Source organism: Oncorhynchus nerka, linkage group LG10 (genome assembly GCF_034236695.1).
Source record: "Oncorhynchus nerka isolate Pitt River linkage group LG10, Oner_Uvic_2.0, whole genome shotgun sequence".
Taxonomy (NCBI): domain Eukaryota; kingdom Metazoa; phylum Chordata; class Actinopteri; order Salmoniformes; family Salmonidae; genus Oncorhynchus; species Oncorhynchus nerka.
This window is the reverse complement of record NC_088405.1, coordinates 80832465-80856292: the sequence shown is the minus strand read 5'-3', so window position 1 is coordinate 80856292 and position 23828 is coordinate 80832465. Positions and strand designations below refer to the sequence as shown.

The window sequence follows — 23828 nt, the reverse complement described above, 5'->3', positions numbered from 1 at the left end:
GGAGTCCACCTGTGGTAAATTCAATTGATTGGACATGATTTGGAAAGGCACACACCTGTCTATATATAGGTTCCCACAGTTGACAGTGCATCGCAGAGCAAAAACTAAGCCATGAGGGCAAATGAATTGTCCGTAGACCACCAAGACAGGATTGTGTCGAGGCAAAGAACTGGGAAAGGGTACCACAAAATATCCTATTTATTTATGTTATTTTACCAGGTAAGTGTCACTGCCCTGGGGCAATGGGATATTTATTTTTAGACTGGAGGAAAGAGTGCCTCATACTGGCCCTCCAACACCACTTCCAGCAGTATCTGGTCTCCCATCCAGGACCAACCCTGCTTAGCTTCAGAAGCAAGCCAGCAGTGGTATGTAGGGTGGTATGCTGCTGGCATTGTGTGCACATTTGAAGGTCCCTAAGAACACAGTGTCCTCCATCATTCTTAAATGGAAGAAGTTTGAAACCACCAAGACTTCCTAGAGCTGGCTGCCCTGCCAAACTGAGCAAGCAGGGGTTAAGGGCCTCGGTTAGGGAGGTGACCAGGAACCCAATGGTCACTCTGACAGAGCTCCTCTGTGGAAATGGGAAAAGCTTCCAGAAAGACAACCATCTCTGCAGCACTTCACCAATCAGACCTTTATGGTAAAGTTGCCAGACGGAAACCACTCCTCAGTAAAAGGCACATAACAGCCCACTTGGAGTTTGCCAAAAGTCACCTGAAGTACTCTCGCAGACCATGGGAAACAAGATTATATATTCTGATAAACCAAGATATAATTATTTGGCCTTAATGTCAAGTGTCACGTCTGGAGGAAACCTGGCATCATCCTTACGGTGAAGCATGGTGGTGGAAGCATCATGCTGTGGGAATGTTTATCAGCAGCAGGGACTGGGAGACTAATCAGGATCGAGGGACAGATGAACTGAGCAAAGTACAGAGATATCCTTGATAAAAACCTGCACCAGACTTGGGTGAGGTTCACCTTCAACAGCACAATTTACATTTAAGTCATTTAGCAGACGCTCTTATCCAGAGCGACTTACAAATTGGGCCCTAAGCACACGGCCAAGAGAATGCAGGAGTGGCTTTGGGACAAGTCTGAATGTCTTTGAGTGGCCCAGCCAGAGCCCAGACTTGAACCCGATCAAAACATCTCTGAAGAGACCTGAAAATAGCTGTGCCACAATGCTCCCCATCCAACCTGACAGAGCTTGAGAGGATCTGCAGAGCAGGTTGAGAGAAATTCCCCAAATACAGGTGTACCAAGTTTGTATCGTCATACCCAAGAAGACTTTAGGCTGTAATCACTGACAAAGGTGCTTCAACAAAGTACTGAGTAAAGGGTGAATATTTATGTACATGTAATATGTCCTGGCGGAGATTTTATACATTTGCAAAAATAAAACAGTTTTTGCTTTGTCATTGTGGGGTATTGCGTGTAGATTGAGGGAAAAAGACAATTTAATAAATTTTAGATTAAGGCTGTAACAGAATGTGGAAAAAGTATAGAGGTCTGAACTTTCCAAATGCACTGTAACTGTCACGTCAAATACTACAGGTGTAGACTTTACCATGAAATGCTTCACATGCGCTGAATAAAACCGATGTAGACTTTACTGCGAAATGCTTACTTACGAGCCCTTTCCCAACAATGCAGATTTAAAAAGTACAAAAATCATCAATTAACTGTTCAGCAGTTTTATAGCTTATGGGTAGAAGCTGTTCAGTAGCCTTTTGGTCCCAGACTTGGAGCTCCGGTATAGTATATGTACAGTCATGTTTTGAACTGTATACCATGGAGTGGGGAGGGGCATAGCTTTTTTCTAAAGGGGAATATGAACTGCATGTTTATTTTCAAAACGCTCAATCGTGTTATCTGATCTCCGGGAGGAGTAGGCCTAGATATGTTTTAAATATGGAAATGCATGCTCTTGCAGGTTCACAAAAGTAAAAATTTCTATAGCATCACATGTTTTAATCTGTACAGTATTTCAATGTGGTAAATTTTATGCATCAGACTCCCCCCTCCCCCCCCCTAACAACCTGATGAACCTGCAGTTCAAGCCTAAAGTTGCCATCTCAGCAACTCCTTCAGACCCATATAAATCTACTTTCACTAGTCCATGTCAATCCAAGGAAAGGGGAGGTGGTGGAAATGGCACTAGAGAAACCTCAAGAATACATAAAAACATCTGAAGGGAAATGTCCTTTGAACTGAACAATACCATATTTTCCACCCCCCTAACTGGGCCCTAGCTTTGCGAGATCAGAGTGGCTGTAGGGTCTTATCAATGCCACAGACAAAAAAAAAGCTTGTTATTTTATGGCTCCAGTCAGCTAGGGCCTTAGTTACCACCAGTCATAGCCTGTGAATAATTAAACTGCTGTCTAGTTTTTATACTGAAGCAAGGCCTAGTCTGGTCCGCGAGTGTAGGAGGGGTGATGGAGCTACTGAGAGTATGTGCACTATCTACGAAATAACAGTAAGTTGATGGTGATTGAGATGGAACTTATACTGCATGAAATGACATCAGCACCTATACAAGTCTATCCTCCCACCTGCAGGTTCAAAGAATGTGACCTGAGAAAACATCATAGTTAAAGCCCCTGAGTGGCGCAACGGTCTAAGACACTGCTTCTCAGTGCTAGAAGTGTCACTACAGACAACCTGGTTTGATTCCAGGCTATATCACAACCGGCTGTGATTGAGAGTCCTATAGGGTAGAGCATAATTGGACCAGCGTTGTCTGGGTTTGTCCGGTGTAGGCAGTCATTGTAAATAAGAATTTGTTCTTAACTGACTTGCCTAGTTAATAAAAGGTTAAATAAAAAAATGTTAAGTGTACCTGTATTTGCCTTTGTAGAGATGCTCTACCAAGCACAATGGAACCACTGTCCAGGGGGATTTCTGACATCAATGGTGATTATGATTTAGTTTGTTTCTTTGCATACAGAATACCACGAATAACTCATTTGTACGTTCTGTTGCCTCAATCTTTGGATTTATGTCAGATATAAATCATAGAAAAGCTCATTTGTGGGCACAATTACAGCACCTTCAAAATTGGTCAGTGCTATCAGGGATCCTTGGGACGTACCTACCCTAAATCCTAAACATTTTAAATTTCAACTTCAATCGGGAGGGATGTTCCAAGGATCCCGGATAGCACAGGCCCTTCAAAATCCCAGTCTGGTAGGTAGTAAGGTCAGAGTTCAAATACTCTTTCAAGATCTTGTTTAATGGCATCATCACCATTGTCATTTACCAATGCATTGACGGACCAGGCCATGAATTCTGAACCTCCATTGAGTGATGCTCTGAGTGGAATCCCATAAATCAGGTTACTTGTTTCTTTGTGTTCAACATTAAACTCTTATCATGCTGCTATCTGCTTTGGGGAGCTGATGAACTTTACATCAAAAGAAAGTGAGTATGGTGATTGAGTTAACAGGGTCCCATTGTTAAACTTGCAAATGTATAATGTGTCAGAGACTGTCAGACATCAAGTGTGCTGTCCCCCCAGTTTCGGCTATCAATCAGGCTGCCCTGCAACTCTGATTACTGTAATAAGCCTACTTTAATTGTAAATTGTATTTATGAGGTAAATTAGTCTTCCTTCTTTCAATGCAAACCCCTACAAAATATGAACCTTATAAGTAGGCCACCGATAGGACCAAAACCTGTGTGAATAACTGAAAGCAAACAGTTAATGAATTTCAGATGGAGATAGGTAAGTATATAAGACATGTATGGACAGTGGACAGGCCATTAATGTCCTAGCGATGACAGTTTTTGGACATTACGGGCACAGATGTAGTAGGCCTATCTTGCAAGGTTGATTTGTAAGATGTCTGGGGTTTGTCCTCAGACAATTTAATCCATTACAAATCATGCATATACAAAACAGTGAAACAAAATGCTTAATTTGTCATATTTTGCATTGTCCTTGTATTTGCTCCGTGATGGCCCTGCCATGACGACATAGGAAATGTGAAACTACATGTCCCAACATGCCCGTGTGGCAAAGCAGGTCCTCCCCTTCTTTTGAGTGGCAAGTTGTTTGTTTCACTGTTACCAGCTGCTGGACTATTCCAATCCCTGTCGGAGAGAATACACGGGGACCGACAGTCATTCTCTTCCTCCCCGTTTACCTCATTGTGATTATTTTATTACACCCTGCTCTATTTTACCTCTCTTTCATTCTTTTCCGAAGTGGATAACTTGTCCTTCTCCCTCCCTTGCTTTCTGCTACGTTTCACGGTTTTTATAAGCTATATAGGTGTATTTATTTGTTTTTTATTAGAAACGATATACATTTATGTCTTAGATGTTCCTCAAATGAGAAGACGCAAATGATGGAGTTGCATATTTTAGAACACAGCTTGAAAGTAGCGAGTATAGCAAAAGAGGGCATTCAGATTTGCACTCACGGATTAATCAAACTCGCCTTCTTGCCCTCTAAAACAAGGTAAGTAGCTTTATTTATATAATTGTTTTATTAAATCCGATACAATAAAGAAAATGAATCATTCTAAATATCTTATTGGGCAGTAACGTTATTGCAAACTAATTGCGCGACTAGATACAATGTTGCCGATCGTTGTGGCAAAACTGTCCAATTGTAATTGTCTTCAGCAGTTATGTTTTAGCTTTCAATGAAAATGCATGCTCTGTTTTTGCATGAGTCAATGAGTGCTGACAGTATTCTTTAAATTCAGTATGTTGTTTTGCATTGTCATTTTTTTCAGCTTTTGTGCTTTTGTAGTCCGGTCAACGTGAAGGGGTGTGTAGGCTACGTGCTTATGCTGCGTTTATGTCCTGTCGGAAACTCGGAAATCTACTTGCTTACTTGTAGAAAGACGATACCAGAGATACTGGATATAATGAGGCTTGTGACTCCGCCCTAACAATGGGATTCGTTTTCCACAGACCGGAACGTCGGCTGTCAAGCTCCCGCCTATTCCTCTCTTTGGTTTGGTGGATACATCCTATTTAAAAAATATATTAAAAAAAAATATATATATATATATATATAATCGAAGAGGGGTGTTGACATCAACCACCTGTATTCAATGGAGAGTGAGAAGCTATGCTAGCCTCATGAATATGCATAGACCATCTTGAATTTCAACAAGGACTACTCCAATATAGTTTTTTCTCAGTTGTCAAGTGCATCTCACTTATTTTATTTTACCAGGTAAATTGACTGAGAACACATTCTCATTTACAGTAACGACCTGGGGAATAGTTACAGGGGGGACGAATGAGCCAATTGGAAGCAGTACACTCATAAGAACCTAGGCATTACAACATTTCTATTAGATCAAATAAGCCTTACGTATCAAAATGGCAATTCATGTTAATCGTGACTAAATTCAACACTTTCTCCACCCCATACAAAAACTCAGTTGCTTAATAATTAATGATCTGCTTAATGTGTACAGATTATGGGGGTGGAGTTAAACCCTCCTGCTTCACCTCTTCTGCCTTGTTCATGAGCTAGTCAGAACTAACAAACTCACATTTCTGGTTGTAGTTATACTGCTGCGTTCAACAGTTAACATGTCGTACATTTCCTAGTTCCGACAAGCACTTGAACGCAGCATTCCTCTCTGATACCGGAGTTTCCCACTTGGGAAGAAGAATCGACCAAATAAAAATATCTACGCAAATTACTTCTGTTCATTTTTACTCGGAGGTCCCGAGTTTCCCACATAACGTTAACGCGGCATTGCAGCTCTGCAGTGTTGTTTTTTCGCTGTGTGTAGGTGTAAAATTAAACGGCGTGAGGTGGTTGCTTTAAGTCAAACTTGAACTGGGGGCGCGAGGACATTTATGTTGTTCGTGATGATGCCGAATATATCATTTGAAATGTTGCAATCATCTTTTGGTTAGCTAGCCATTCTATCTGTTGCTGGAGATGTGAACGCTGGCCCGGTGGTTGTGTTTCTGACTACAGCCTTTCTCGGTTTTAAATACATTGAATAGGTTATAATTAGGAGACAACAATAACGCTGTATATTTTTTCCTCCTGTTAATTTCACCTGGCATGATGAGGATAGGGCAGGTTATCTTCTGTAAACCTATTGCAAAAGTTTAATTTACATGATGGAATGCCACTGTAAATGTGCTGTGAGCATATTATCAATAGGATACTCTAACCTAAACTTCGTTAGTGCTATTTTCCTCAAGTGATTATTTCCTCAAGATCTATTATTATCACTAAAATGTTGGCCTCATCTGTGAGAAATGGGCCTACAGGCCAATAATATAACAGTTTTGCATTCCAACAAAGATCTTTGGATCCTCGCTTTTACAACTGCACCAGGATACAAGTTGAAGGCATTTATATTTTAGTGACACATTAATGACACATAGGTTAGCGAATGGCCTTTTCAACCCCATGTTTACCAAGCTCTCCTTAAGGCAAATTCTCCTCCACCTTTCAGTGACCTTTTTACATGTGCTGTGGTGACCCTTGAAAAATATTTGAAAAGGAGGCAGAGGTCCACAGAATGCAGTATAAATGTTGCATCGCACAGCTTGGTGGCGTAAAACATGCATTTAGGTTCACATTTTGCAGTGGAATGTTGAGTACCGTGTCATTTCCTGGTTTTAGTCAGTGCTTATCTTTTCCATTCATTTGGTGTGGAGGCATATAGCTGGATCTACACAATCGATATAGTGGGACGTGGTTTCAACTTGACTACTTTAGAGGTATTATAACATCTGACAAACTATGATTTGAAGGTGTAATGACCCTTAAGGCAGTGTTTAAAAATGAAGATAAAGTTACTGATATCCCATACTCTCTCCACAAAGTAAAACAGCAGTTATAGTATAGAAAATAGAAGACAGACAAACTTTTTAAAGATCTTATTTCCTGATGCACAGACAGAAGTGAATTAAAATGGATGCATCTGTCATTAAACATAGCCTGTGGTTTCCCCTTATACCTTGGAAGTGTTTCATTGCTTCCATTGTTGGCAGACAGAGCTGGATGCACCAAGTTGGTCTGTTTTCAGAACATTGTTTGGCCTCAAGTGGGATGAGGAAATCTTTGATCGGCTTCATCTGAGATTTGGGCCTTGTTGCAGCTGTCATTTCATAGCATTTCTATCATTTGGGAGTCACTAATAGATTTGCCTATTGAGATTTTATATTTGCTGACCCTCCCGTCACATACAGTACTGATTGTGTCCAATTTCGAGTTAAGTAATGGAAGGTTGTTAATTGCTCATGAGTTTTCTAACAGCCTGAATCAAACTCATTTAGAAGCTCCCTGTGAAGTGCCTTGCATTCATGTAGAATTTAAGTCATGCTGACTAAATGTGTATCCAAACAAACACAAGGCGCTGGCTTGGAAGCTGCTTGCCACCTAGAATTTTGTTGATGACCTTCTCCCTAAATGTGCTGTCTCACTGTTGACAATCCTGTCTTATTTATATATATATATATATATCTCAGTGCCATGAAAAAGTATTTCATTTTCTCTACTTTTGCATGTTTTTGATACTGATTGTTATCAGATCTTGAACCAAAACCTAATATTATATAAAGGGAGCCTGATTAAACAAATAACACAAAATTACATACTTATTTCATTTGTTTAATAAACAAAGTTGCAACACCCAGTGCTCCTGTGTGAAAAAGTAATTGCTCCCTTACACTCAATAACTGGTTGTGCCACCTTTAGCTGCAATGACTCCAACCAAACACTTGTTGTAGTTGTTGATCAGTCTCTCACATCGCTGTGGAGTAATTTTGTCCCACTCTTCCATGCAGAACTGCTAGGCATAATGGGACCCATGTCATCCAAATAGTTGATACTTTTGACTCCTCTGTCCATAGAACATTCATCCAAGAGTTTTGATGATCATTCAGGTGCTGTTTGGCAAACTTGAGTCAACGTTTTGGATGACATGGGTCCCGTTATGCCTGGCAAAAACCAAACACTGCATTTCACAGTAAAACCTCATACCAACGGTCAAGCGTGGTGGTAGTGTGATGGTTTGGGGATGCTTTACAGCTTCAGGACCTGGATGACTTGCCTTAATAGAAAGAACCATGAATGCTACTCAATCAGACAATTCTACAAGAGAATGTCAGGCCTTCGTCTGTGAGCTGAAGCGCAGCTGGGTTATGCCTCAAGACAATGATCCAAAACACACAACATGAAAATGTCTAAAAAGCCACACATTTTTAGTTTTGGAATGGCCTAGTTAAAGTCCAGACCTAATCCCAATTGAGATGTTGTGGCAGGACTTGAAACATGCAGTTCATGCTTTAAAACTCACAAATGTTGCTGAGTTAAAGCAGTTTGGCATGCAAGAGTGGGCCAAAATTCCTCCACAGTGATGTGAGAGACTGATCAACAACTACAGGAAGCATTTTGTAGCAGTCATTGCAGCTCAAGGTGGCACAACCAGTTATTGTGTGTATCATACTGTCGAGACCGGGCATGCTCGTGCGCCTTCTCGCACATGTTGATTTTGTACATCCACACCAGATGCAATCTAGATACGCAGGTTGAAATATCAAAACGAACTCTGAACCAACGATGTTAATTTGGGGACAGGTCAAAACACATGAAACATTCATGAACATTTAGCTAGCTTGCTGTTGCTAACTAATTTGCCCAGGGATATAAACATTGGGTTGTTATTTTACCTGAAATGCACAAGATCCTTTTTTTCTGGATCTTTGTGGAATTTTGACCATTTTGAGTCACACAAAATCGTGTGTTCTCTACTCCAACAAGGGGAAACTAATCGTTTCTAGTCATCTCTCCTCCTTCAGTAATAGTGGACTTTATATGTCAGTTGGCAACCAACTTTAAGGTGCATTACCACCACTTACTGGAGTCTGGACATCAGTTCATTATTCAATCACCCACGTGGGTATATGCTCCCAAAAACCAATGAGGAGAGGCGGGACTTGCAGAGCATCACGCATCAAAAATAGAGCCAAGTTCTATTTTAGCACCTGGCTACGCAGATTTGTGAGCAGATTAGATTAAATGATTGAATAACATGTATGTGTACATTTATTTTGCAATGCTCGCGTACACAACGCAAGCGATGTGGTCAGCATGTAAGGGGGCAATTACTTTTTCACACAGGGGAATTGGGTGTTACATAGCTTTGTTAATTAAATACATAAAATAAGTATACATTTTTTTTGCTATTTGTAAACACCGGTTCCCTTTATCTAATATTAGTTTTCGGTTAAAGATCTGAAAAACATTCAGTATACGCACAATTGGCCTAGCGTCGTCAGGGTTAGGGAGGGCTTGGCCGGTAGGGATATCCTTGTCCCATCCCTTGTCTCATCGCGCACCAGCGACTCCTGTGTCAGGCTGGGCGCAGTGCGCGCTAACCAAGGTTGCCAGGTGCACGGTGTTTCCTCTGACACATTGGTGCGGCTGGCTTCCGGGTTGGATGCGTGTTAAGAAGCAGTGCGGCTTGGTTGGGTTGTGTATTGGAGGACGCATAACTTTCAACCTTCGTCTCTCCCGAGCCCGTACGGGAGTTGTAGCGATGAGACAAGATAGTAGCTACTAAAAACAATTGGATACCACGAAATTGGGGACAAAAAGGGGTAAAAATTAAATTAAATAAAAACAACAAAAAACAACAAAAATAGAGAATCAGAAAGGGGGCAAAAACTTTTTCACCACACCAAAAGAGATTTTGATGATATTTAGCAAAAATAATTTGATATGAAAATCCAGTAACTGAATCTCAGAAGGTATGTTGGTCTATGGCAAAACATATCCTGATGTCTCCAAAAGAGACATGGTAAAGTTTGTAGTACTTTACCGTAACATGTTCATTCCAGCCTTGGGTAAGTTACGGAATTGAGACTTCAATTTTTCACTTTAAAATATGCTAAACAAAAACCATTGATTTCAAAGTTTAATAAACCAACAACTCTATGCATAATGAATACATTGAACAATTTACAGTAAAAACATAATACAAATAACTGACTGGATAGGCCAAAGTTTGGTAACAGAATTGCAGTAAAATCTCCCTCGGTTTTATTTTGTTACCGAGCTTTGTATCTGCACAGTTCTTCCAGTATGTCTTTTGGTAAAATGTTCAGTATAAATTGTTAAAATTATTCCTTGTGCATATAGTTGTATGATTCGTTAAACTTTTAAATCAATGGCTTTTGTTACGCATACATTTTTAAGTGGGAAATCTGAGTCTCATTGCAATTCCATTATCGTGGAATTTCCATAAGGTAGGTTGTTTCTGAGGGAGCTTGCACTGTGAGAGCATTTACTTGAAAAAAAACATCATCTTGGTAAAGAAAGACATTTGATTTGAATGGAAACATCCTTTTTGCTATTCATATTTGAACATGAAATTAGCTGGTGGTGAGTTACCCCTATCTAACCCATTTTTCATGAGCAATGCGTGAAACTCGAAGTACAAAAATATTTTCAAGAGGACACAGCCATGTTGAATTATCGCTCATCATCTAACGCTTCCAGTCAAAAGCAGAGATCAAGTTACAAATGTTTGTTCTGATGGCAGTTTCCAGGTACATGCAACAAGAGCAATGAGGTAGACAAACTTCAAAATGGCACTCTCTAAAGTCTACCGTTAGCTCAGCATCCTTTCATCATCTCAAAACCTTCAATTGAAAACACAAATCCCATAGTGGTAAAGCGCCAAGTCAATACTGAAGGTGAATCTAATCTGAAGTCTCCTTTAATGGCAGTGAGGCACCCATTCCCCATGCATATGTATTAGTAATGCTCTGCACCATGCCAACCCAAGGACACTTGAGATGATATGACACAACAACAGGAGAGGTTTGGGAGTGGGACAAGTAGGCCAGTCGAGTATTTAGGAGATGACGCACGCCACCATCATCAAATAAATGACTCATGCCATCAGACTCGCTGCTTTCCACCATCAACAAGTATCATGGTACCCCTTGATTGAGAGGTTTGGGTGGATCGGACAAACATTGCTCTTCTCTCCCAGAATCGTGAGCTGGTTCAGGTTTTATGATCGTCACAATAGTCTGCAGCAGGTGCTGGCAGTCTCAACTCAAGATCCATGTATTTTATTTGGGCATGTTTGCATAGGGGCATTTATATCAAAGAAACCATAAACTCAAAAAACTGAAGGCCCCTTACACTTCAGTGTGATGCAAAATGCATAGCACATAAAATTAAAAAGGTATTATTCATCCTAATCAGACAGGTTTTTACCCGGATGATACATTGGAGACAATATAAGACAAGTACTGGAAACAATAGAACATTATGACAAATCTGGGAAACAGGGCCTGGTATGTTGGCTTTGGTGTTAACGCCCACAGACGGACCTGACTGAACCAAATCTGAACCTATCATAAACATATGTTTCACAAGTTTGGATAGCACAGTACACTACAATACAGTGAGTAGAGTATTGTACTGTACTTGACCGTACTGAACTATGCCTTACTGAACTCTACTGTACTGTAATACCACACTCTGCTATGCTGTGTTGTACTGTACTTTGCTCTGCTGCACTGTGATGTCCAAACTTGTGAAACATGAGGAGAATGACATTCATATCCATAATTTAGCTTTTCTGTGAGGTACAGATCAGGGACCCATGTTGTAATTCCGTTACCGTAATTCTGTTATCGGGTGTAAATCCACGACTTACTGTAGTTCAACAACCAAAGTAGGTATCATAGCTGACACCCCATTCTTTCTGCAGATATCTTTGAATCTCAATTCAGAGCAGATATTTAAACGTTTTGGGAAAATGTGGTCGCATAAAAACCTGAGGGAGATTTGACCATAATTCCATTACCAAAGTTTGCATCTGCACAGTCATTCAGCTAAATTGTTAAAAATAGTCCTTGTGCATAGAGTTGAACAACTTTGAAATCAATGGTTTTTGTTTGGCATACATTTAAAGAGAACAAACTGAGTCGAACTGTAATTGTGTTACCGTGGAATTGCCGCTAGATGGATGCATGGAGTGAAAATATTCAAAAACATCTCTGGTTTTGCAATTCCTGTGGCAACGAGGTTTGCACAACTGTATGGAGCTCCTATGACCCATTACTGATGGATGAAATGAAAGAGATAGTTGGGCTTACTTCGATCTGAACAAAACCATGGTGTATTTCTATGTTGTCTCTCGATGACCTGATGGGCTTCAAATATAGTCCATCATTATGTCATTAAATATGGTGATAAAGAAGATATTCAGACTTGTGATCAAACAGATTGGCTGCGCTGAGTGTATGGATGTGTTGCTTGCGTTCCACGAAAGGAACTTCATGGTCTATGTGGGGTCAAACAGATTTTTGGAGGCTGATGACATTAGAGGCTTTACGGAAGTTTTGTTTCTAATTGTTAACCTCAAATTTGTTTCCTGTTGTAACTGAATGGTTCATATACACATAGGCATATTATGTAGCATGAAACAATTACTCATGAAACCACACAATACTTAAGGCTAACAATATGCTTTTGCTCATTGTCCAATGAGGTACTTTCTGGGTATTTAGGGGATCCCTTCTTGCTTATTGCCTGCAAGCAGCTTTCAATAACTCCTTTCCATTTAAATAAATGAACTGAGATAATTAATATGTTCTGTTGAAACTAACTGGTTATTTACAAGTAGCATAATGAACCATGTTATTCAATATGAAATCTCCTTTATCGTTTCCAGATGCAAGTTTTTCAGTTTGACGGAAACTCCGGAGGATTATACCATTATCGTCGATGAGGAAGGCTTCAAAGGTGGGTTTTGTGGTCGATACCTCTGGATCTTTACCAGGATGGTAAATCAGGAAAACATGTATAGCCCTATGATTTTCGGGCAGTGCTATCCAGAATCCTTGGGACATCCCTACCCTAACCGTTACCCATTGTACATTTTAACATCCCAGGGATCCCAGACAGTAAGGGCCTATGCTTTCTTTAATTCCTCATATCTTGACTCGATGCCAATGTTTGACTACATATTGCTACATCAGTACTGCCCGCTGTGCCATTATGGGTTTTAACATTTTTAATTGAACCTTTATTTAACTTGGCAAGTCAGTTAACAATAAATTCTTATATACAATGACGGCCTGGGAACAGTGTTCAAGGGCAGAACGACACATTTTTACCTTCTCAACTCGGGGATTCGATCTAGCATTCTTTCGGTTACTGGCCCAACGCTCTAACTGCTAGGCTACCTGCCACCCTGGTTAACAGAGGCCAAGCTGTCACTGGCTTGGTTTTGTGGTTGAGTGATGAATCCATGTCATTATAGACTGGTTTCCAGGGTGACTCTCGTTGGTCACCATGGATACTAGAAGCTCTGTGTTGTGAAACAGGTGCAGGTATTCTACTGTAGGTAGATTGGCTGGAAGTTTATATTGTGCTCATCTGTTGTATGTATGTACTTTCCTTTGCTGCGTTGAGGCTTCAAGTACTTGTTGTTTGGTTTTGTTTTCGTGCCAGTGCATGAAAATGGCCGCGCACACATTTAGCTCTATATTGAGACTGTTAAAACAAGTCTGAGATTGTTGGCATGGCTTTCGCTATTAATCTATGCTCAGTGGTAAATGTTTTACCCTGAGTGATTTATAAGCTAATTTACTAACCACAATGAAGACCCTCTTGAAGGCGACTTGTTTAACGAAGTTATTATTATTTTTTATGATGAAATAAGCATGGTCAGTCTAGTGATATTTCATTGTTCTTAGCAGTGGAGTCAGACCTTTTTCCAAGTCAGACCCCTCTCATATTAATGGCACCCATGCTTGACAATGCCTCATCCAGCTCATCAGCTGAGGAGAATGTCAAACAATCATCCGTAAAATAAGAGACATTGAGAGTCCGGTGATGCCGTTGGCGTCTCATTTATCGCTAAGGGGACTGCTGACAGACAGACACATCCATCTGGGACCACACTAATGCCACACTAACTAGGCCCCACTAATAATTTTCTTGTTCCCTTTCAGAACTGCCCGAGTCGGAGCACCTTAGTGTCGCCGAGGCCACGTGGTTGGCTCTCAACGTGGTGTCGGGGGGCGGGAGCGCCACCAACTCTCAACCAATCGGAGTCACCAAAATAGCCAAGTCTGTCATTGCCCCCCTGGCAGACCACAACATTTCTGTGTTTATGCTGTCTACCTATCAGACTGACTTTATCTTGGTGAGTGCTGTTCCACTACAGACCTCTCTTAAGCGTAATTTATAACCTATCTAGTACGCAACTCAGGAACTACTAATATCTAGTCAAAATGGTGATCCATTGTAGATGTAGGCAGCCCCTCAATTACAAACTTGACTCAAGTACCCAGGATTGCCGTTTGCGTTCTTGCATTGCGTACATGCTGTATAAATTAGGCTTTTGAAGTGTTGTTGCATGCCTTCCTCAACTTCCCAAGGAACACATGCAAGATATCAGCCAGCCAATTGGCCATTGTTATGAGCACCTTGCAGCGGCGCCCTTCTCATGTTATTGATACTCACATTTAGTTTGAGGACCTATTTGTCAGCTTAGCTGCTTATTCCTGTAAGTATTACTGAACATGGTCATTAGCCTTACCTATTATGTTACCAGTGGTATGAAGGTAGCCTAATCTTAAATATACCTGTAGATAATCGAAAATAGCTTACGGAACAGGACATTTTAATCAAGTATGTACTCACTCATTTGTACTCACTCATTTGTACTCACTTGTGGCCTGTGAGTGTTTTTCCATTTTGCTCAACATGAAAAGACAACAGCAGCGGATCTACAGTACCACCCTGGGCAGCACTTTTGCTTTGAGAAGGATCTTTTTATTTGGTCGAAGTTGGTTAATCACACCAGTCCTTTCTCATGCCAGGCCTTTTTGGCTATAGGGAGTATTTCTATTACCCTGCTACTAAAAGGGGGTGGGACACACACACACACACACGAGGTCTGCTGAATAACTGGTGCCTGTGTATGGAAATAATTGTTAACAAAAATGGAGATGTTGATAATCTGGCAGTAGTTATGTAAAGCCTCAGCTCAGTCTCTTGCTGGAATTCATGGCCACTGTTCTCCCTCCACGCCAGCTGCTCCCAACCACGGCCTAATCACTGTCTGTAAAGAAATGGAGGAAACGACTTGCGTCTCTCTCATCTGTCTCTCTCTTTCTCTCTGCCTAATGTCTGTCCATTTGTCTGTCTCAATCATGTCCCTCTCTCGTTTTGCCTCAATCTCTCTGTCTGTTTGTCTTGTCACTCTTTCTCTCCGTTTCTATCCTGCATTTCGTTCAGATTACTTTTTTATTTTTTATTCTGGTGTTTGCATTACATAAACAGTGGGACCCGACCCAAATGAAGAAAGCAGTCATTTAGAGGTAGGGAGCCTTAAGTAACCTGACTTTGTCTGACTCAACCAGCCTAGAGGAGTTAGAGGCCAGCTTCTCACAGGAGGCTTCACATTTTGTTTACATCCTCAATGCAACTCAAATAAGGGTTTAGTCAGGGGGCGAGGAGATGGATGAGTTTCTGTCAGGATCCGGCAGAACAGTCCCCGTGGGGATGGAATCAGTCCATCATGTCCAAATGTACAGTTCTTCAGGGAAGGAGGCACAGAGTTCAGTCTGGGAGAGCACAATTTTGGGGGAATGGACACACAGTAGCTTTGCATTAGGCCCATATAATGGAGACCTCTTTGGGGCATTCCATTTCACGTTGAAATTGTATTTTAAAGCAGAAGACAGTCTCCAGCTTTTTAGCATTGCATTCCTTTGGGAAGTTGGTTTCCCAAGCCTTTTGCTAGTCAGATATACCTGCTTGGAATGCTTGATTAACATTTTCTGTACCCACAGGCCTCTCTCTTTAGTTACCCTTGAAGTGTTCCGATAAGCAAAATGCAGAAGCTCTGAGTTCTTTTGAAATTTCACTGAATAGTTTTCTATTGTGACTCTGTAGTTTATTTCCCCTGATAAGTGCAGTTTCAAATTGTGTTTGAAGTGCAAATACGAGTTACTTCTGACGTATTAGAATCAGCCAGTTGGAAAGACCGTCCTCACCTGCTGTTCAAATGCTATTTCGCGTTTCTATAAAACTTTTTTGGTTTTCCCTGTTGTAACAAGTTTGTGTTTTGCTTTGGTTGAGGGTGAGTTGTTGATGGCGTAGTGGTTGTGTTGTGTTCATCAGGTTCGAGAGCGGGACCTGCCCATGGTCATGCACACCCTGTCTTCTGAGTTCACCCTGCTGAGGGTGATCAATGGAGAGACCGTGGCCGCCAACAGCCTGGGAGTCACCAATGGCTTTGTCAAGCCTAAACTCGGTAGGCCATGAGTGTCAAACTCATTCCATGGAGGACCTAGTGTCTGCAGGTTTCTGTTTTTTCCATTCAATTAAGCCCTAGACAACCAGGTGAGGGGAGTTCCTTACTAATCAGTGACCTTAATTCATCAATCGAGTACAAGGGAGGAGCAACAACCTGCAGACACTCGGCCCTCTGTGGAATGAGTTTGACACTTGTGGTAGGCACACAATACTTTTATTCCCCCTTTCACACTATCATGTGGACACAAACTTTACTGTGCTGGTTCGGTTATTTATTTTTCACATTTCCTTTCCTGTACAGTTTGAGCCCCTATGGGACATGTGTAACCAGGCCAGCACATCTCGACTCAGTAGTCTGAAAATGCTATTGGATTTAGATACAGTAACGCACACTCTCAGTTTCAGGTTATGCATTGGGGTTTCTGTGATACAAATGGAAATGCATTTCATCCCCTGAATGAGAATATTGCAGAGACTCCCTGAAATGAATGATAATATTGCAGAGACTCCCTAATATGAATGAGAATATTGCAGACTCCCTGATATGAATGAGAATATTGCAGAGACTCCCTGATATGAATGAGAATATTGCAGAGACTCCCTGATATGAATGAGAATATTGCAGAGACTCCCTGATATGAATGAGAATATTGCAGAGACTCCCTGATATGAATGAGAATATTGCAGAGACTCCCTAATATGAATGAGAATATTGCAGAGACTCCCTGATATGAATTGGCTGTTTTGTTGCAGCCTGTCAAACCTTGAATTGAACAATCCATCTTTGGTAAGAGTATGTCAATCCAGCACTCGCTGTCAAGGTTCTTCCCCAGAACAGAACCTGAGAACACAGTCTGATATGGCAGGCAGAACAGCAAGGGCCAGCCCCATGCAAAAGCGACATAAGCGGTCGCTTAGGGCCCTCGGCCACTAAGCCCATGGGCTCATTTTACATTTGTCATTTAGCAGACACTCTTATCCAGAGCGACTTACAGTAGTCAGTGCGTACATTTTCGTTCTGGTCCCCCATGGGAACCTCATGACCCTGGTGTTGCAAGCGCCATGCTCTACCAACTGAGCCACACGGGACCACATTTTGTTGTCGGGATTTGTAAATCTCTTTAGGTGACATATTTGATGGGTAGTATGAATCAAAATAAAATGTATTAGCATATGTGTTCACAACTGCCAGTATCATATTAATAAAAACATGTTTTCGCTCTCTCAGTGCCCCGTCCCATCATCCACCCTCTTTCCAGCCCCAGTAACATGTTCTGTGTGACCAGCCTGGACCCGGACACACTGCCCTCGGTGGCCACCCTGCTCATGGACGTCATGTTCTACTCAGGCGGGTAAGAACCCACTCCTCAGCACTCCTGTTTTACATAAGGCTGTCACCAGAGGCCATCTGCTGTCTCTTTTTAAGAGACTATCATACACACACACTGCCACAAGAACACTTAGCTGTTCCGTTCAGACCATTTGTTTTAGGAAGTCTAGAACCTGGAAGAGGGTTAGACTTAAGCAAGGGCTGTCATAGGATGGTTATGCTGCTGTTATGATTAGACTTTAAAGGTATAGAAAGGTTTGACTAGCAGACCACTCTGTGACCAGGTTGGAATGGACAGGACCGACTGTAGTTGAAAGATTGGACACACTTGAATCTCAGTACTTTCTATTCCAGCATGAAGGAGCCCGGGGCGTCTAGCGAGGACTCTGGTCACATCCGCTTCTTCTCATTCTCTCTGATTGAGGGCTACATCTCTCTGGTCATGGATGAGCAGACCACACCACGGTGGGTGCTCTCCTGTGGTCCCGCCATTTAGAGAAAAAAAACACATGGTTATGGTGTCTATCACCATCAGAAAGGCAGAACTGCTGTCAATTTGCTGTTTCGAGTCATTTGTGGACAACTTGTTTGCTGGGTTTGCTGCTGGGTTGTTAGGAAACAAACATAGAAGATCATAGAAAGTTTATTTGTAAAGAAGTTAATGTAGAGTTGACAGCTGTTACAGGTGTCACTTGTGTAGTAAACCCGAACAGCTGCATTACTAATCACGTGGATTGAACTAAAGGATTACAGTACCACTACATTAGTAGCTATTTTATCATGGACTTGTCTTACATTGGTGAGGTATCCCTTATATGGGTCAGTTTTGTCTCCAAGCTAAGAAGGGGGACAATATGTGAACCAAGATTTTAGTACTTCCGAAGTAATGTATTTTTCACCATAGCATGTAGGACAGGGATGATCAACTAGATAAATAATTTGTAGACTGCAAATTGACTGCAAGAAGCCCAAACAGATATAATATTTGAATTAAACCTCATTTCAAACCTTGCTTATATTTATCTACGATCTCATCTATCTCTCTATTATGCGTGGGAATACTTCAACAGATTTTTCCTAAATTAAAAACACTTGTAGCTAATTTCCTGGTGTTTTTAGTATTTTATGTCAAACAAAAATTCCATCCACCAGTTGGGGAACCCTGATGTAGGGCAACCACTGGCCTACAATCTGAATTTGACCAAATCGCTGAATTTAACACAAAAGACAAAAAGATGTATTCACTGTTTTCTGAAATCTTTGAATACATGTGATGTGAGAGGTACATGAAATAATATCTTTAAATGTTACTTGAATGAATGTGTGTATTCATGTTCTAATTTATTCAAACCAGGTTTCCAAACAATGTCCTCTTCACTAGTGCTTCAGGGGAGCTTTGGAAAATGGTTCGCATTGGAGGACAGCCTTTAGGATTTGGTAAGTAAGACAGTTGTGGTTCTCTCTGTTTGGTTTCCACAGATCTCCCACATGTTAGTCAGATATCTGCAGAGTGCACATCAAGAGACACTGTTTGATGCAAGTGTAATTTGGCTAAGATTAGTAAAAACAAACTGTGATGCCAATACGAATATTACTGAATACATTAAACACCCAGATACGTCCTGTGTCTAAAATAATTCTGATATTCATGGATATCTGTTCTTTATTATCATTGCCTTGTGTCAGACGAGTGCGGTATTGTGGCTCAAATATCGGAACCCCTGGCGACTGCTGACATTCCAGCTTATTACATCAGTACCTTCAAGTTTGACCATGCCCTGGTGAGTGATGGTTTACAACTCTACACCCTCTCTGTATCGCTCTCTCTGTTTGTATGGTAAATTGTAGGGGTCAGTTTTAACTGGAGCTTTTGGAATAAAGACTTACCCTGCCCTCCTATTTCTTATAGGTCCCAGAAGAAAACATCCAGAGTGTGATTGGAGCTTTGAGGACCAATGAGAGCGCAGGACAGTGAATGGGAGATGGGAAGAGACAGTGAAACTAGGGAGCCCTGTGCCCTCACACCCACACGTTGTTTTATCATGTCGAACTCATTTTTTTTTTAAGTGCCAAGAGCGTATCAGTGGACTGCTGTGGGGGGTGATTCTGGGAACAGGGTAATGTAATGCTTGGGTGGTGTAGATGGGGTACAGGGGAAGGACGGTGTGTGTGTGTAGGGATGCTTTTGTTCAGCGATCAGCAACGTGCCCCTCCTACGTGCCAACTACGCAATCCTACCCACCACATCACCCCCTTGACCATCCACTCTTACCCCAAACAACATCCACTTCTTTGGGGACCCAAAGCTAGGGTAACTGCAGTGGGTTTTTTAAATTTTCTCTCGCTCTCCTTTTTCTTTCTCCTCTCCCTCCCCTCACACCATTTCACCATGTCAACGCGGCCTACTAAGTTTGGGCCTATCTCTTCGACACCAGCCCGGAATGCTGCGACCCGGCCGTCACCTCCTTTTACTTTGGCACCCACGCGGCCAATGACAGCCTATACTGGTGCTTTAGTATACCACACTTTCCTTCCTTCCTTTCTCTTCCCATAACAACCATACTGTATTGGTCACCAGTTCTCCCCATAACAACCATACTGTATTAGTTATCAGTCCTCCCCATAACAACCATACTGTATTAGTTACCAGTTCTCCCCATAACAACCATACTGTATTAGTTATCAGTCCTCCCCATAACAACCATACTGTATTAGTTACCAGTCCTCTCCATAACAACCATACTGTATTAGTTACCAGTTCTCCCCATAACAACCATACTGTATTAGTTACCAGTTCTCCCCATAACAACCATACTGTATTAGTTACCAGTCCTCCCCATAACAACCATACTGTATTAGTTACCAGTTCTCCCCATAACAACCATACTGTATTAGTTACCAGTTCTCCCCATAACCATACTGTATTAGTCACCAGTTCTCCCCATAACAACCATACTGTATTAGTTACCAGTCCTCCCCTTATTACATTTACATTTAAGTCATTTAGCAGACGCTCTTATCCAGAGCGACTTACAAATTGGTGCATTCACCTTATGACATCCAGTGGAACAGTAGTGCATCTAAATCTTTTAAGGGGGGGGGGAAAGAGAATGTTCTCTACAAACAATTATCAAGATTTCCATTATTCTTATTATTTATTTTTCTCAGTGCCAAGTCGTTTTAAAGACCAATGCCTTGTCTAACTCTGTGTGTTTGACCTTGAAGGTGACATTTCTGAGTTGTCGTTGGTAATGACACAACATAGTGTGGTTTTGTTTTTACAAGTTATTGAATAAGCTTTTAATGTCAAGTCCTGATGAAATTCTCACTATGGAAACTCTTCTTAAAGTAATCCATTTCGGGGCTAGAGTTCTCATTGAAATGCCATTTAGCTGAAGGCTAGCGAATAGATTGCAGGGACTGGGGCAAGATGTCAATGGTCCTAAACTCTGGTGACCTGGAAAGCAGATCAGATTTGTCAGATGGGAAAATGAAAGATTCTGGTGTTGAGTGTTTAAATTACATTTACTGACAAATCACAGAGCCACTGTTATGTAGGACATATCATATAAACAACATTCTAGTTGGCTATATATAAGCCAGTTTTCATGTAGTATCGGTCGTTTTGGGAGAAGTAGGTTATCGTTTTGCATCAAGTGCCACACCATGCCTGACACTAAACCAGCCCTTTACCACAAACTAGTAGAATAAGGAAAAGTGGTGGGGAAATGTTGGTTGGGTTGTGGATCATTGAACCAGCCCTGCAACCCTGGTCAGTTTAGGCCTTCAGCTCACCTCCCATTCCCTCCTACCTCGCTCCCTGCCCCCTCACCCCAGTCTGCACTTTAATACAGGTCCATCCTGCTGTACTGATGTGAAAACGGGGAAGACTATTTTACCCTTGAAGGATTCTCTTGAGAAGGTGAGACTATATTGGTCTTAATGCATTGGTGTTTTTTTTTTGTCTGCACCAAGAAAAAGCTTGCTTCGTCAGTTAGCTTTGATTAGCAGAAACCATGTAGCTATTAATCAGTGTTAAAAACATAAAAGGGTGATATAAATAAAAAATGCTTTTGTTTTCATGTTCTAGTGTTTGGTTTCTCAAGGCCTTCCTGTCATCTGTACTGTTTTTTTTTGTCTTCATTTCCAACATTGGTCCCCCAGACCCATTGCATATTCAAATTTCATCATCTCACCATTATCCTAATTTAGATTTAATATAATGGATTCTGAAAGGAACTTGCAGCTTTCAGCAATAATGTGATTTTTATATTCAAATCATTGGTTGATTTACATTGGGCTGGAATGTAAACTCCTATGCATGGGGTCTTGGGGGACTGCTGTTGGAGCCCTTGTATTGCTAGATGCTGTACCAAACTCTCTATTATTGGCTTTTTAGTCCAGCATTTTTAAAAATTCTTTGGCAGGGCTAGGTTTCCCACTTCAATGCACCCTGCTTATAAAGAATCAAAAGTGATAGATTGAAGTGGTAAAACTGTGGGACATAATCATTCCTATTACTTACCTTGCTTTTCAAGAATCAATCATTTTTAAGAATGAAATCAGCCAAGGCAGATGTGAGTCTTAAAATAACACTATGTGATGGAGAAAAATGCAACAGTGGATTTTTACTTTGTCGCCCTATAAACAGACAAGACGGGATTCAAACACACCACAATGTGCCGACATCGCACTTGAAATCGGTGACGGCTTTATCTATCCCTTCCATGCCGACGCATTTGTTAGCTTTAGCTTCTAAGATTTGTCTGCCATTTTAAAATGTTCTCGCTAATCATACTAATTTGCAAAAAAAGTTTGCTAAAGGTGGGAGAAAATATTCGGTAGTCATGATCAACCATACCCCTCACTACACTTGTCTTTTAAAGACAATTTCCCTTAAATCAAGTGCAGTGCGACCACGGCACATTGCGGTTTGTTTGAATCCTGGCCCAAACACTTACATTTGACCTCTTTGTTGAAGGCGTCTTGCAGTGCAATAACATTGTGGTCTGACATTGGTATTACAAATAAAGCTTGTATTCTATACTTGAGAAGTGCAACTAAACATCCATATCACAGTCACACCTTCTAATGTTGGTCGTTTTAACCCAGGTGTCTGCAATAACTTGTTTGACCAAGGTCTCAATTGAATCCGTATTGCGTAAAATCCGCATAATAGCGCAATTTGAAATTTAAAGGCAATGTTCCTGCTTTCAAGGTAAATGTTGGCTAATTCAGAAATGACCTTTTTTTAAATTCAACATCTGAGGTACGGATTGAATCTAGCTCCAAGTCACTGAATCCAAGTATTGACACCTCTAGATTGATCGCTGTCCTCACCATTGCTGCAAATAGGAACAGCTGATGATACATTTTAAAGAAAAGTCACAGAAGAATGGTCTCTATTATTTAACATGTGCAAACAAACTAGAGAACACACAGGTCCTTCTGACTTGCAGTGGGAGGCTAACTATACAACGCCATTACCTTTTTACTGCTTAAACACATAGGTGGAGAAGGTGCATTGTTAGAGGGCGCGTTCAGCAGCAGTGTCCTATTTGGCGTGCTTATTGACCTTTTCTATTTGCCGTAGAGGTCAGGCAAGTAGTGCAGCCATTGATGGAGCAGGCAATCATGCGGATAAGGGCCTGGAAGGTGGCAGATAATAATGGTGACCCAAGGTTCTGTCTTTACAAACAGTGGCGATTTGAGTAACCAGAAATGGAGTAGTTTGTCTCTTTCCCTTTCAAGACAATTTTATACATATATAATAGATACATGGGCTCTATGTTTTAGTTTGAAACTATTTAGTGCAATTCGGTTTGATTAGAGACTGAATAGAATAGGATGCAATACCATTTGTTGCATAAACATTAATTTTATATTCTTAAATTAAAATCTGCTGATGTGTTTATATGTACTATTTAGTCATGTTGGTCTACCAGAATGTATCCTCTGTTTTTATCCCCCACACTTTGGTTCTGCAATGACAATCACCCACTAATTAACTTGTCATTTTTACAGATTAAGTGTTTGAGCTGAAATGTAATATTTGCTTCCAAATTAGCTATGCCCTACAGTACCAGTCAAGTTGACACATCTACTCATTCCAGTTTTTATTCTGCTATTTTCTACATGTAGAATAATACCGAAGACAAACCTATGAAATAACACATGGAATCATTTGCCTTTGACAGCTTT

At 41.0% G+C, this 23828-nt stretch overlaps 1 protein-coding gene across 2 annotated transcripts; it reads left to right on the top strand.

The window, feature by feature from the left end:
- The first annotated feature begins 4074 nt into the window (after positions 1 to 4074).
- castor2 (cytosolic arginine sensor for mTORC1 subunit 2) lies at positions 4075 to 22673 on the top strand. Of its 2 annotated transcripts, XM_029671538.2 has the most exons (9): positions 4077 to 4471; positions 12699 to 12769; positions 13984 to 14177; positions 16163 to 16295; positions 17526 to 17649; positions 17982 to 18092; positions 18982 to 19064; positions 19314 to 19408; positions 19537 to 22673. In XM_029671538.2, exons 1-9 carry the CDS (start codon positions 4356 to 4358, stop codon positions 19600 to 19602), a joined length of 993 nt encoding a protein of 330 aa, XP_029527398.1. In that variant the 5' UTR covers positions 4077 to 4355; the 3' UTR covers positions 19603 to 22673. The 2 variants fall into 2 exon arrangements, with proteins under 2 accessions (XP_064879866.1, XP_029527398.1); XM_065023794.1 differs by lacking the exon at positions 17982 to 18092 and having other exon boundaries at positions 4075 to 4471.
- The last annotated feature ends 1155 nt before the right edge of the window (positions 22674 to 23828 follow it).